The following is a 14,765-nucleotide window of genomic DNA, read 5'->3' as shown; positions in this document are numbered from 1 at the left end:
CCGTACCAGTTTTCCCTGGAACTTGACCTCCCCATTCGCTTACCAACGAGGTACCCAATTACTGCCGGATGAATAGGGGCGAACAGTTACGAACTGATGCCCAGTTAATTCTCCCTGGCAAGGGACTCTTAGTCCTGCAACTCTAACCCAATAGTTCGCGAAGTGTGTGTACCAACGCGCCGCCACACACTATCTTGTCTGTGGCGGCGTATCAAATAATTCTGGATTTATCAAGGAAATACACGCTCCAGTCAGCAATTCACTTCAGAAACTCACTAATGCAAAAATAAAAAAGGAACTACAAAAAAGGGGGCCGGGAACTAGTGTGACCCAGCGTGAGTCAACAAAAGCGATGACAAAAAAGTTGCGTCTGCTAATAGTAGCAAGCAGGTGAGAAGACAAACTTAGCGGGAAAGGGGAGCGCTGGCCCAGGGAGCACCACCACCACCAGCTCACTCCCAGGAAGTCTAATGTGCACAAACGTTCTGGAGCCGGTGGGCGCGGATAGTGGCTGGGGACTTGTGGGTGGTTATCTTGGCTTCATTAACATGGGAGGTGTGGTCATGGGCGACCATGTATATGGTCAGCCCGTCTTCCCTACACTCTCCTGTCTGTCTCTCTGTGACTGTCTGTGTCTGTCTGTCAGTCTCTGCCTCTGTGTGTATGTCTGTTTTTGTCTGTCTAACTGACAAAGACCGACTAAGAGCCAGCAGGCCAAACTCACAAGGTATTCAGTAATATTTATTACGAAACCCAAAAGCTAGACTCGCAAAACGTTCAAGTAATTAAACAAGATTTAATAGACTGTAATAAGCGCCCTGTACAAAAAGATCGGGGTATTACGCAAGATTTAAAGGTCTTAGTGGATGGCTTGAAAATGAATCTGAAGGTAATACATTATTTGAAGACCTAAGTTATGGAAGCAAGAAACTTAAGTAATACAGAACAACTTGAACCGGGCGTTAATTACTTGGCACAACTGCTACTTGAACTGGGAAAATGTTTCTCTTGGGGGTCAAGTTCAAGTATGTTTATTGAGGCAAGAAAAATTACATCTCAAAGGGATAGAGTAGCTTAGGCTATTTCTACCCTCCTTGGGGTCAAGCACTTGTGACCACCTGGATCGCTCGCGTCCTAATGAAGGGAGATATTTTTCTTCTTAACGCATTGAAGTAGATCTCGGCAACACATGACGTTTCAAGCTAAACTTTCTAATATACTTCACTCACCTGAGGTCTATAGAAGAGGGAAATCTGATTATACATTTTGGTTCTATAAGGAAGCCAACTCCATCAAAATATTAAATATGTAAACAACTCAATTAATGATTAATCAACCAATTACTCCATGGGATAGCTGGGATTTATCAGTTGATTTTGTAATTGCACCCAAGAAAGATAGTGTGCACTCTACATTATTAAAACAGTTAACACTGAAAAGCATCACTGAAAGTACTCAAGAGTATGGGTAACCATGTGTATCAGTGCTATACCGACGGCTCTGTAGAAGGTGGACGATGTACCGGATATGTCTTTATTATATTTGAACAATCTTCTCTCGTACATACAGCAATGAAGAACGTCAATGTTTGGGCAAGTACAACTCAAACCAAACTTGCAGGCATATGTTATTTGGCAACATATCAACATACCTTGCCACTGAATTTTTAATCAACAAAGGTAATGGACTTGTATTCTGTGACTCGTAGAGTGCACTCCTGGCATTGAACGCACATAGTAGTAACACCCAGAAAATAGTCAGTGATATTCGAATGAACGTTTTAGCTGCTAAAGAAAACAGATTTGAAATTAAATTCCTTTGGATACCATCACATGTTGGCATCTCAAAGCAACAGTGAGATGCCAAAGCATTGGCATCTCACTGTTGATATGCTTGTTGAAAGCCTGGCTTGATATATAGCCTGTAGTAGACCAGTAGTAGAAATTTATATGGGTGTTTCATTAGCTGTGACAAAGAGAATAGTTAAACAAATATCTAATGAAAATCTTACTAACCTAACAAATTCACAAAGACCTGAAAGTTGTAGCATTAAACATTATGATAAATATCGTGAGGAGACATTTATATATGGAACTAATAGAGCAAGAACTTTACAATGTGATGTTGTAGTGGCCAGAATATGCCTGGGATATAGACGTATCTGACAGCTCTTTCAAAACCCAAATGTCGAATACTCCACGTGTCAACTTTATGAAAGAGTATTGACTGACTTTCGCCCTCCTGGGCTGAGGTATGTTGAACTCTGTAAATACTATATGAATACTGAAACACTTGATAAATTGGATTTGATGCCAAGATTGACTATGTATCAGTTATACAATGTTTGTGATGTAACTATAATCTGAGCTTGTAAAAGCACCCTAATCACCTTCAGTGGTTAGGTACTTAATAACACACTAGTTTATATAGCAGCTACCTTACCCTTTCAAAGTAGGGGAGACACAAATATATATGTATGTGTGTGTATATGTGTTTGTATGTGTATACAGCATATGTGGAAGCTGGTCTGAATTGCATTTCACCTTTGTAAACACACATTAATGACATTATGCAAAAAAAAAAGACACATCGAACACTGTTTATGTAGGCCAGACATAATATGTAAAAATATTTATGTATTTTTGTATGAAGGTTAGATTAGCATTTTAAAAACACTACAATCACATTCTGTAGCCGATTGTTCAATAAATAACTGAACTATACGTTTAACAGATCTGTCCATGGAGGACAGAAGAAAATGTATATATATGTCGGTTAGCATTGTAAATGTGTGGCCACGTCTGTGGTAGAAAATTATAATAATAATTACTAGCATCTTGTTACTCACTTTAAGCATCATTCTTTCCCCTCAAAAGGAGTTCCACGTTGAGGGATGTGGATGGTGATGGTCGGGGATTTGGGTGAGTGGGTGATGGGGGATTTGGGTGAGTGGGTGATGGGGGATTTGGGTGAGTGGGTGATGGGGGATTTGGGTGAGTGGGTGATGGGGGATTTGGGTGAGTGGGTGATGGGGGATTTGGGTGAGTAGGTGATGGGGATTTGGGTGAGTGGGTGATGGGGGATTTGGGTGAGTGGGTGATGGGGGATTTGGGTGAGTGGGTGATGGGGGATTTGGTGAGTGGGTGATGGGGGATTTGGGTGAGTGGGTGATGGGGGATTTGGGTGAGTGGGTGATGGGGGATTTGGGTGGGTGGTGATGGGGGATTTGGGTGAGTGGGTGATGGGGATTTGGGTGAGTGGGTGATGGGGGATTTGGGTGAGTGGGTGATGGGGATTTGGGTGAGTGGGTGATGGGGGATGTGGGGTGGTGCCTAAAGGTCATAACCCATCCCACCATCACCAGGTGTTCAACACCCTCGCCCTGCAGCCCCACGACCCACCACTCACCCACCCAAGGCACACCTGCCCGGCCCACATTCACAGCGCGACCATGCAACATTCACCCATCATTCCGCACGAGCAACTTCGCTATTCGTTCTGCCGCTGTGAGCTCGTCAAAGTCAGCACAAATACCCAACAAGATTAGATAATTAGAAGTCTCTCGTACGAAATAAATCAAAATGAAATTGAAGGTGTGTTCCAGTGTGTTCAAAGAGCAACTATTACACTGCCTTGTATAGTGACTTGTGACCCTCTTGTTGAAGCACTTGTGATATAAAAAGATTATTGATATGTATATGTATTTGTGTAAATGATTGTATATATGTATATGTAACATTAACAAATGTGTAACTAGCTTCACAAGACTGTCAGTTGCTTAGCTAAACGAACTATGGGGTTCAATTCCTGAACCCATTATGTGCCTCTGAAACCCTTTCCACCACCGCCCACGGGATGGGTATAGGGTGCATAATAAAGAAAGAAATTGAACTGAATTCCACTGCCAATGTACTCTTAACTCCCCCAACTTGAGTACAACGCTCATCAAATAACGGGTACTCTTGCTACCACCAAACAATGGGATAGGCGACGCACTCAGCAATCACACAACTGGCTGGGTTAGGCTTGGGATCTAGCACTCGACCCTGTACAACCCGTTCTCGCAAATTTAATAAGTCAATATTGACTTATTAAATATGTGCATAGGTGACATACTTAACATAATAGTTTCCCTTGAAAAGCTTCATAGAAAACACCGACCTTACCTAACCTACTTAGTATGTTAAGATAAGCATCTTATTGCTTTGTAATTACAATTATTACCTAACCTATAATAGGTATAGGTTAAGTAATAATTGTAATTACGAAGCAATAAGATGCTTATCTTAAGATACTAACAAGGTTAGGTAAGGTCGGTGTTTTCTATGAATCTTTTTAAGGGTATCTATTATGTTTAGTATATCACCTATGCACGTAGTTAATAAGTCAATATTGACTTTACGAATTTGCGAGAACGGGTTGCCCTGTAAGAACATTTAGGGTCGTACTTGCGCTCAACGCGTACAAAATACCGAGGCCGCCTCCACCCAGCTAACCTGCGAGTCGCTCCCTCCCACTGATCAAGGCAGTCGTAATCACCAGCACTAATCACCGCGACCCCTAATTGGGAGTGAGGGAGACGCGACCATCACTACCCCGCTCTCTGGAGTGATCGCTGCGAGGACCAGTCATATTTATCACTACTTCGGTAATGGGTCTCGCTCTTAGCTGACCTCTCCACACACATAGACTGTGATGCCCTGTTAGCTGACCCCCCCCCCCACAGACTGTGATGCCCTGTTAGCTGACCCCCCCCCACAGAATGTGATGCCTTGTTAGCTGACCCCCCCCCCCAGACTGTGATGCCCTGTTAGCTGACCCCCCCCCCCTACAGAATGTGATGCCCTGTTAGCTGACCCCCCCCCCCCCACAGAATGTGATGCCTTGTTAGCTGACCCCCCCCCACAGACTGTGATGCCCTGTTAGCTGACCCCCCCCCCCTACAGAATGTGATGCCCTGTTAGCTGACCCCCCCCCCCAGAATGTGATGCCTTGTTAGCTGACCCCCCCCCCACAGAATGTGATGCCTTGTTAGCTGACCCCCCCCACAGAATGTGATGCCCTGTTAGCTGACCCCCCCCCACAGAATGTGATGCCCTGTTAGCTGACCCCCCCCCACAGAATGTGATGCCTTGTTAGCTGACCCCCCCTCCCCCCACAGAATGTGATGCCTTGTTAGCTGACCCCCCCCCCACAGAATGTGATGCCCTGTTAGCTGACCCCCCCCCCCAGAATGTGATGCCCTGTTAGCTGACCCCCCCCCCCACAGAATGTGATGCCCTGTTAGCTGACCCCCCCCCCCACAGAATGTGATGCCTTGTTAGCTGACCCCCCTCCCCCCACAGAATGTGATGCCTTGTTAGCTGACCCCCCCCCCCCACAGAATGTGATGCCCTGTTAGCTGACCCCCCCCCCCAAAAGAATGTGATGCCTTGTTAGCTGACCCCCCCCCCACAGAATGTGATGCCCTGTTAGCTGACCCCCCCCCACAGACTGTGATGCCCTGTGAGCTGACACCCCCCACAGAATGTGATGCCTTGTTAGCTGACCCCCCCCCCCCCACAGACTGTGATGCCCTGTGAGCTGACCCCCCCCCCACAGAATGTGATGCCTTGTTAGCTGACCCCCCCCCCCCACAGAATGTGATGCCTTGTTAGCTGACCCCCCCCCCCCCACAGACTGTGATGCCCTGTTAGCTGACCCCCCTCCCCCCACAGAATGTGATGCCTTGTTAGGTAACCCCCCCCCCACAGACAGTATACAATCTTCCCTGTAATCACAGGGGAATCATGCACTCACACACACACTCAAGTGCCCCTTCAGCCGTAAACAAGCAGACAGATAAGCCAACAGTGGATTGTTCCTGGGCTTTATGCCCTTGGAGAAAGGAGGATTATAATTGGGTACTCGGGTACCCATTAATTATACGTCACTGTACAGTTTACCTATTTGTGCTTGCAGGGGTCGAGTTTAATCCCCTGGTGCCCGCCTCGACACCCGTTATTAACACCAGGCTAACATATCCACCTTCGTGTGTAACCCGCCTCTTGCTTGACGCGTTCCTTCATTCCACCTATCAACTACTGACAGGATGAACTACCCAGCGGGTTTTCTTCCTATTGGGGAGTGTTGTACATGCTGCTATGGCGGTGTGTCCACTCACAGGATGAGTGGCGCTGCCCAATACTGTCACTATGGCGGTGTGTCCACTCACAGGATGAGTGACGCTGCCCAATACTGTCACTATGGCGGTGTGTCCACTCACAGGATGAGTGACGCTGCCAATACTGTCACTATGGCGGTGTGTCCACTCACAGGATGAGTGACGCTGCCCAATACTGTCACTATGGCGGGGTGTCCACTCACAAGATGAGTGGCGCTGCCCAATACTGTCACTATGGGCGGTGTGTCCACTCACAGGATGAGTGGCGCTGCCCAATACTGTCACTATGGCGGTGTGTCCACTCACAGGATGAGTGGCGCTGCCCAATACTGTCACTATGGCGGTGTGTCCACTCACAGGATGAGTGGCGCTGCCAATACTGTCACTATGGCGGTGTGTCCACTCATAAGATGAGTGGCGCTGCCAATAAACTCGCCCTCGGGGCAAAAATTAAAAAAAAAAAAAATTTACTGACTCTCGCGCTGTGCTTCTTACATTGGCTTTGCACCGCAGCTATCAACAGTCTGACTGATCAGACCGTCATCCACGAGGCCCTCACAGAGACTGATGGCCGCGAGGACACCTATCCCTAGAACCCATCTCACAGGGATGGGATCTTCTTGAGGTTATCTCGAGATGATTTCGGGGCTTAGCGTCCCCCGCGGCCCTGTCCTCGACCAGGCCTCCTTTTGTTACACACCCCCAGGAAGCAGCCCGTAGCAGCTGTCCCAACTCGCAGGTACCTATTTACTGCTAGGTTGAACACAGGAGCATTAGGGTGAAAAACTCTGCCCATTTGTTTCCGCCTCCACCTGGGATCGAACCCCGAACCTCAGGACTACCGAATCCGAAGCGCTGTCCACTCAGCTGTCAGGCCCCATCCAGGCTCATGGATGATGACGACGGAGAGAATGAGGGAGCGAGAGATAAGAGGGAGGGAGGGGGAGAGGGGAGGGAGGGGGAGAGGGAGGGATGGGGAGAGGGGAAGGAGCGAGGGGAGGGAGAGAGATAGGGAGGGAGAGAGGCCGAGGGAGATAGGGAGGAAGGGAAAGAAAGGTGAAGGGAGGAAGAGAGAGAGAGGGGAAAGTAAGAACGCCGGTATTTACCCCTCACCCTACACACGTCAGTTACTGCCCTGCCTAAGGTCTGCTTACACATTTAAACTGAACGTACACGACGTCTCCGTCGTGAACCAGGTGGCTGCCTGAGCGAGGCGTCTCGATGCCCTCGGCTGGTCACGGTAAACACCCGGGAAAGTTTCCACTCAGCCTTCCGCTGGTGTGGTGGTAGTGGTCTGCACACTGTGTCACCATGCCCACCAAGGCTGCCTCGGGGACCAGCTCTCACTCACTCACACCTCCATCACGTCCTGCATCAAGGCTTAACACCGGAACTACCAACTGCTACCGTGGGATTGTCAGCACATCTCGGTAATGTGATTTCTTTGTGCATTTGCCAGCATTATTAACAGCTTGGTGATGCCTGGACGAGTAATGTCTGACGTACCGTAAAAGCAAGGCTTACTACCTGGTAGTCTTGAGCTCTTTCCACCTCAATATATGAGGCTATAAGCCTCATATAAGCCCTCTTTTGTTTGTTTTGGCTCATGATACTCTTGGTATCCGTCTCATTAGCGATTAGATTTAGAACCGGTGGAACGTAGGCGCGCCACCGGTACAGAAGAACTCTGTATGAACATCAGAAGTCCACGGCACTTCACCCTCCTCCGGTAAACGTTAGTAGTAGTGCCGGAACAGAAGTGGACGTGTTCAGGAGAACATAGACACCTTACTGTAAGAAGTGCCTTGTTGGACCTGGCAAGGTCCCAGGCCGGACTTGGGGGAGTAGAACGTTAGAACCCACTCCCAGTGTACGCCACGCACACTCCGGCGTACGCCACGCACACGTCCCGGCGTACGCCACGCACACTCCCGGCGTACGCCACGCACACTCCCGGCGTACGACACGCACACTCCCGGCGTACGCCACGCACACTCCCGGCGTAACGCCACGCACACTCCCGGCGTACGCCACGCACACTCCCGGCGTACGCCACGCACACTCCCGGCGTACGCCACGCACACTCCCGGCGTACGCCACGCACACTCCCGGCGTACGCCACGCACACTCCCGGCGTACGCCACGCACACTCCAGGCGTACGCCACGCACACTCCAGGCGTACGCCACGCACACTCCAGGCGTACGCCACGCACACTCCAGGCGTACGCCACGCACACTCCAGGCGTACGCCACGCACGTCAGGTATTACAGCTGTTGCTAACGTCAGGATTAGCAGCTGCCCGGCTCAGTGACTGGTCTGAGTTTACCCAAGTAGTACCAAGTTTTGTATCGAGTGGCTTTAACTGGCACCTGACTGCTTGTGACCCGCCTCGTGCTATCTGACTGTCAGTGGAGTTAACTTGGCTGCGACTGGCTTTGGCTTGGAAACTGCGGAAATTACTGAACAATTACTTTTGCGCACGTTCACTAATGCTGAAGATACTTAGAAGAACACCTTACCCTTCGTTAGCTTTTGATGATTCCGAGGATCAATGTCCCCGTGGCCCGGTTATTGACAAGGCCTCATCTCTGACCAGGCAGATGTCCCACGGTTGTTCCGGCAATATTTCTTATGCTCGCTGGGAGGGTGTCGAACAACCGCGGACCTCTGATGTTTATAAGTGTTCTCTGATTGTGCCTATGGCACCTCTGCTCTTCACTGGTTTCTATTTTGCATTTTCTTCCATATCGTTCACATCCAGTATGTTATTATTTTACTGTGTAGATTTGGGACTTGACCCTCCAGTATTTTCCACGTGTATATTATTTGGTATCTCTCTCGACTCCATTTGTCGGGAAACCGACACACACACAACCACACACACACAAAACACAGTCTCCCCTAGTCTGTACTCCCTTCAGGATGGAAAATGGGAGACTCCGTGACGTCATCGACTCCGTGACGTCATCGAAGTCATCGTATATTTACATTATGAAACATTGTTAATAGACTAGTTTAGTCTCTAAAGTTAACAAAAAAGTAATCAATAAGAATGAATATAATTATTTTCACAGTATTGTAGCTAGGTTCCCTTGTTAATGTAAAATTACTTGAGTGAGGAACCAGAGCATAAGGGCGTTGCCCGGAGTGGGCAGGAAGGCGTCCATATACACACCAACAACAACCAGGGATCAGCCTACCACGCTGTCTTGGTTAACTGGTGTAAACAACTAGACACCCCATTTACGTGTCAACATCAGCAACACAGCCTAACAACATCACAACAACGACTGTATCCGTCTACCAAGTATTGTTTATTATTCAAGTGCACTGTTTAATATTTTAATAGTAGATGGTTAAGTCGTAGGAGATCCCCAAAATACAACGTACGTGTACCCCATTACAACCCTCACAGTTCATGTCATACCTGTAATTGATATGTTTAGGGAACTTTGATTAATTCCTTGCATCCCATACAGGTAAATTGTGAGAGGAGCAGCAAGAATCTGTGCAGACAGTTGGTTCATACACATAATTAACTACTTGTTTGCCAAGCCTTGTCCTTCCCACCAGCCGCCATTACGTGGCACAAAGAGGCAGGGCCACACCCATTCTGAGGCTACACCTACACGCCTTACTAGGCCCATTCTACTGGCACAGCTAAGCCATTTATGATTTTAGTAGCAGTAGTTATAATTAATTATTATATTAGTAGTTTAGACCACCATATGTGGTACACTGTATATTGAAATAACTGAAATAATAGATTTAAAGGTAAACAATTGGTAGTTTAGAAGGAGCCATAACAAAGTGGTTTAGGCTACCAATTGTCCCTCCCAATAGTGTGTAAGAAGATTTCAGGCAGTTTACCAGTACATACAGTCCACTTAATTAATTCATACTTACTAAGAAAAATAAATAAGACATAACTTTATTTTATTAAAATCAATTTGAAAAAGAGAGATTAGCTGCCTGGAATTTCCCCACACCATTCTAGTGAGTACATTTGGAGAGCTTTGAGACAATCCCAATAATGTAGGTGCTACTCAACGAACCTATTGCACCTTAGCTTTTCAACGGGGCTATTTTGAACATGTGGCCATGCCTCTTGGTCTCATGTGATGGTATTTCCGAGTGCAGATTTGGAACCACTCCCTCTAATATTTTCCAAGTGTAAATTATTATATCTCCTGTTTACGCTCTAGGTAATACAAATCAGCAAATTTAAATCGGTTCTAATAATTTAAAAGTTTTACAGAGTGGATTCAAGCAGTAAAGAATCTCTGCACGCTCTCCAGATTAGCAATTTCTCCAGCTTTGAATGTCCAACCATTTGGGCTTGGGTAGAGCGACGGACTCGCTTCATGCAGGTCGGCGATCAATCCTCGACCGTCCAAGTGGTTAGGTACCATATTCCTTTCCCTCCTGCCATCCCAAATCCTTATCCTGACCCCAGCTTCCAAGTGCTATATGGTCGTAATGGCTTGACGCTTTCCCCCTGATAGTTCCCTTCCCTTCCAGCTTTGAATGGGGCTGTTGTGGAAAAGTATTCCATTCTAGAGAGCCTCATCATAAGAGATCCTCATTAAACATCATGTTTTCTGTGGCCAACTGAAGGACCTGATTAACATCAATTGGAGGTTTGTCGTGTCCTCTATAGTGCCTATTGCCATGAACATCCTAGTTTGACCTGCAAAGGAAGATACGGTACACATTACACACAGAAATCACTAACTCAGTCGATTAAGGCAGCGTCTGGGATGCTCTCGGACGCAGGTTCGCATCCTCGTCAAGGCCCTTGTGGATTTGTTCATACGGCACCACAGTTGAGTGCTCTTGTCTATGTCCGATATGAGAATGAGAAAGTACTGGAGCAAGCACACTACTTAAGGGGACCAAGCTTTTCACAGTAGATGATCTAGATTTGACTGTGTTGACTGCAACACTCTGGATTCTGTTCGTCAAGACGAACCTCCAGCACTCCCGAGGGACGCCACCTTCAGCATTCCCCACCTCCAGCACTCCCGAGGGACGCCCCCTCCAGCACTCCCGAGGGACGCCACCTCCAGCACTCCCGAGGGACGCCACCTCCAGCACTCCCGAGGGACGCCACCTCCAGCACTCCCGAGGGACGCCACCTCCACTCCAGCACTCCCGAGGGACGCCACCTCCACTCCAGCACTCCCGAGGGACGCCACCTCCACTCCAGCACTCCCGAGGGACGCCACCTCCACTCCAGCACTCCCGAGGGACGCCACCTCCACTCCAGCACTCCCGAGGGACGCCACCTCCACTCCAGCACTCCGAGGGACGCCACCCTCCACTCCAGCACTCCCGAGGGACGCCACCTCCACTCCAGCACTCCCGGGGACGCCACCTCCACTCCAGCACTCCCGAGGGACGCCACCTCCACTCCAGCACTCCCGAGGGACGCCACCTCCACCTCCAGCACTCCCGAGGGACGCCACCTCCACTCCAGCACTCCCGAGGGACGCCACCTCCACTCCAGCACTCCCGAGGGACGCCACCTCCACTCCAGCACTCCCGAGGGACGCCACCTCCACTCCAGCACTCCCGAGGGACGCCACCTCCACTCCAGCACTCCCGAGGGACGCCACCTCCAGCACTCCCGAGGGACGCCACCTCCAGCACTCCCGAGGGACGCCACCCTCCACTCCAGCACTCCCGAGGGACGCCACCTCCACTCCAGCACTCCCGAGGGACGCCAACCTCCACTCCAGCACTCCCGAGGGACGCCACCTCCACTCCAGCACTCCCGAGGGACGCCACCTCCACTCCAGCACTCCCGAGGGACGCCACCATCCACTCCAGCACTCCCGAGGGACGCCACCTCCACTCAGCACTCCCGAGGGACGCCCACCTCCACTCCAGCACTCCCGAGGGACGCCACCTCCACTCCAGCACTCCCGAGGGACGCCACCTCCCTCCAGCACTCCCGAGGGGACGCCACCTCCACTCCAGCACTCCCGAGGGACGCCACCTCCACTCCAGCACTCCCGAGGGACGCCACCTCCACTCCAGCACTCCCGAGGGACGCCAGTAGGACAGTCGAGGACAAGTTACCGACATTGATTCCGAAAGATGCGTCCCATTCGCCGCACACATTCCACCTCGCCTCTTCACAGACAGCTACTTTGTGTCTTACAGGGAATGCCTACAAGATATGAACTTTGATGCAAGCCGAAGATAACGATAATATAGACCATGTGGACCTTTTATAATGAAAAGGAAAATTATACAATTTTTGAGAACCGTGTGACCTCGTAATCTTAGGCCCTAATACCACACGTGGCTAATTCCTCAGAACTATGCGCGCGCAATCCCAGAACCTGGTTGCCACGGCGCGTTCTCAGAATGTGGACATTTTCTCTTACATTTTTATGTCTGTTTCATTTTACTGGGCGGCGTTTCCACTGTTGCAGTAATGTTACCGTCTCTTATACAATGACAACGAACCACTGCACGCCGTAATGGCCGCTTGTTATTTCAGCAGTTGTGTCACAGCTGCTCCGTAGTATTGTGTTCTCACTCAACGCTCTCTTCACTCTCACATTAGTACAATATAACCAGAAATTGTAATATAAAATAAGGTGCTAAAAATGTTAAAAAATCAAATTTAGAAAACGAAAACAGTCGTTTCAAGGAGGATAAATTTATATATAAAAATGAGGAGGCAAACACTTGAGTTGAGTAAACTAGGTTGGAGATGAGTGGAACAAGTTATCGGGTAGCCTCATGGAAGCCAACCTGCTGGAAAGTTTCCAACTTGAGTTGGAGTGGTTGAATATAAATAGCAGCAGCCTCGTATTCTCCAATATTCTCCTTCAGATTCCTTTATCCTAACGAGGCTTCAATGAATCAAATAACTGTGCATAAGCTGTCATAACAGCATTTTTAGTATCATTGCTACCTTATATTCACTCTTGTGTTGATGATATCCTCATAATGCACCCAAAGTCTACCAGTGCAGACTATTGATCACATGCCTCCGTATGACTAACCATCCTGTGTGATGGGGATTTTTTAGCATCACCTAGTTAGCTTTTTTGACACACTGTACTCCACTTCATATAGTCTAGGGTAGCTGCACAAATGCAGATGTACCTCATGTATTAATAAACAAAAAAAAGGAGCAAGGGAACGTGTCTCAACTGAGGGGAGACAGTGTTAAACCAAACGGCACTAATGGAATGCGAGACGAGTACACAAGTTTGAGAAGCAAGAGTAGAGGGCTATGAAGGAGGAGAGCTGGGAGTGGGGAGACATGTCAGCAGCCGCTATATCCCGCCAAACACACACCGAAACTACGACGTTGGTACAACGTTCGAACAAGTTTCTAACACCTCTTAACCAGTTATAACAATTAATATAGCAAGTTGTAACAACATTCTAATGTCATAAACACGTTAAGCCAAGATGTAACAACTTTATTACAAGTTGTAACAAGCGGAAAATAGACACAGTTTCGGTTTGTGTTTCCAGGGTTATAGTGCCATGAGGCTCAGTACTCCAGGACCTGTTTCTGAGAAATGTAACCTATTTCCCGGCACCAAAAACGCATCCCCATTTTGAGTTGCTAAATTGGGAAAACAAAAAAACACAATTACCCATGCTAGGCCCAACATAAAATAAAGATAATGTCACATAAGATTTACTTACTTGATTTACTTGAATCGACTTGAGAATGGTCCAGGACGGACCGAAACGTCGTCGTCCCTTCAATTTCTAGTGTGTGGTCTGGTCAATAAAGATAATATTACAGTTGTGGTTTTACTTACTGTATCCCATTATATGTTAGATTATTTTCATATTTTATTGTTCTATTACAAGATTAATGATATGGTGAGGGCTGTATCATACGAGTTCCTGCTGTGTTTACAGTCTCTAACTGGCGACTGTCTCCTCGAGTCATAATAAAATGAACTTCTTAATAGGAAAATTTGAAAATAAATTTTTCGAAATATAACTTTATTGCAATGAAATTACAATGACGTGATATATCAATGACAATCATTTTGAGGCAATGGAGTGAGTTGTACCTGCGTGCTGGTGATTCCCAGACACCTGCCTTATCCAGCGTAGCAGAGGCGCGTGTAACAGCCTGGTTGACCAGACCATCAACCAGGGGCTTGGTCAGAGACCGGGCCGCAGGGACGTTATTCCCCGAGCCAACACAAGGTAACCGCAAGGGAGAAAATAGGTCCTCAGTCAGTACATAGAAACCAATGGTTAGAAAGGCTTGATCTGATGGTTAGAAAGGCTTGATCTGATGGTTAGAAAGGCTTGATATGATGGTTAGAAAGGCTTGATCTTCCAGGCAAGAGCATGCAAACATGGTGTTTGCACCATGTTTGCAAACATGGGGGGTCGATACACACGTCATTGCATTAGGAAACCCGGTTGAAGGAAATCGGTATCCAAGAGCTAAAGTGTTCTCCTACAGGCACACAGAGGCGAGCGCACAGAGCGAGCGCGCAGTAAGGCAGTAGGGCGAGAGCAGCAACAGCCTGGTGAGCACGCAGGCCCACTAACACCAGCCAATCACACCGTCACCTGCATGCAGGAAATTCTTGGTCAAG

At 48.1% G+C, this 14,765-nt stretch overlaps 1 protein-coding gene across 1 annotated transcript in view; it reads left to right on the top strand.

The window, feature by feature from the left end:
• The window catches only part of LOC123760804 (mucin-2-like), a 57,385-nt gene that overhangs the window by 28,102 nt on the left and 14,518 nt on the right, over positions 1-14,765 (top strand). The window contains exon 5 of the mRNA XM_069329116.1: positions 11,132-12,225. Within this exon, the coding sequence (XP_069185217.1) occupies positions 11,132-12,225 (1,094 nt within the window). The remainder of the gene's footprint in view (positions 1-11,131; positions 12,226-14,765) is intronic.

The sequence above is a fragment of the Procambarus clarkii genome, chromosome 22 (genome assembly GCF_040958095.1).
Source record: "Procambarus clarkii isolate CNS0578487 chromosome 22, FALCON_Pclarkii_2.0, whole genome shotgun sequence".
NCBI classification, from domain to species: Eukaryota; Metazoa; Arthropoda; class Malacostraca; order Decapoda; family Cambaridae; genus Procambarus; species Procambarus clarkii.
Note: the sequence above shows the minus strand (reverse complement) of the source record. Positions and strands in the feature narration are given on the sequence as shown.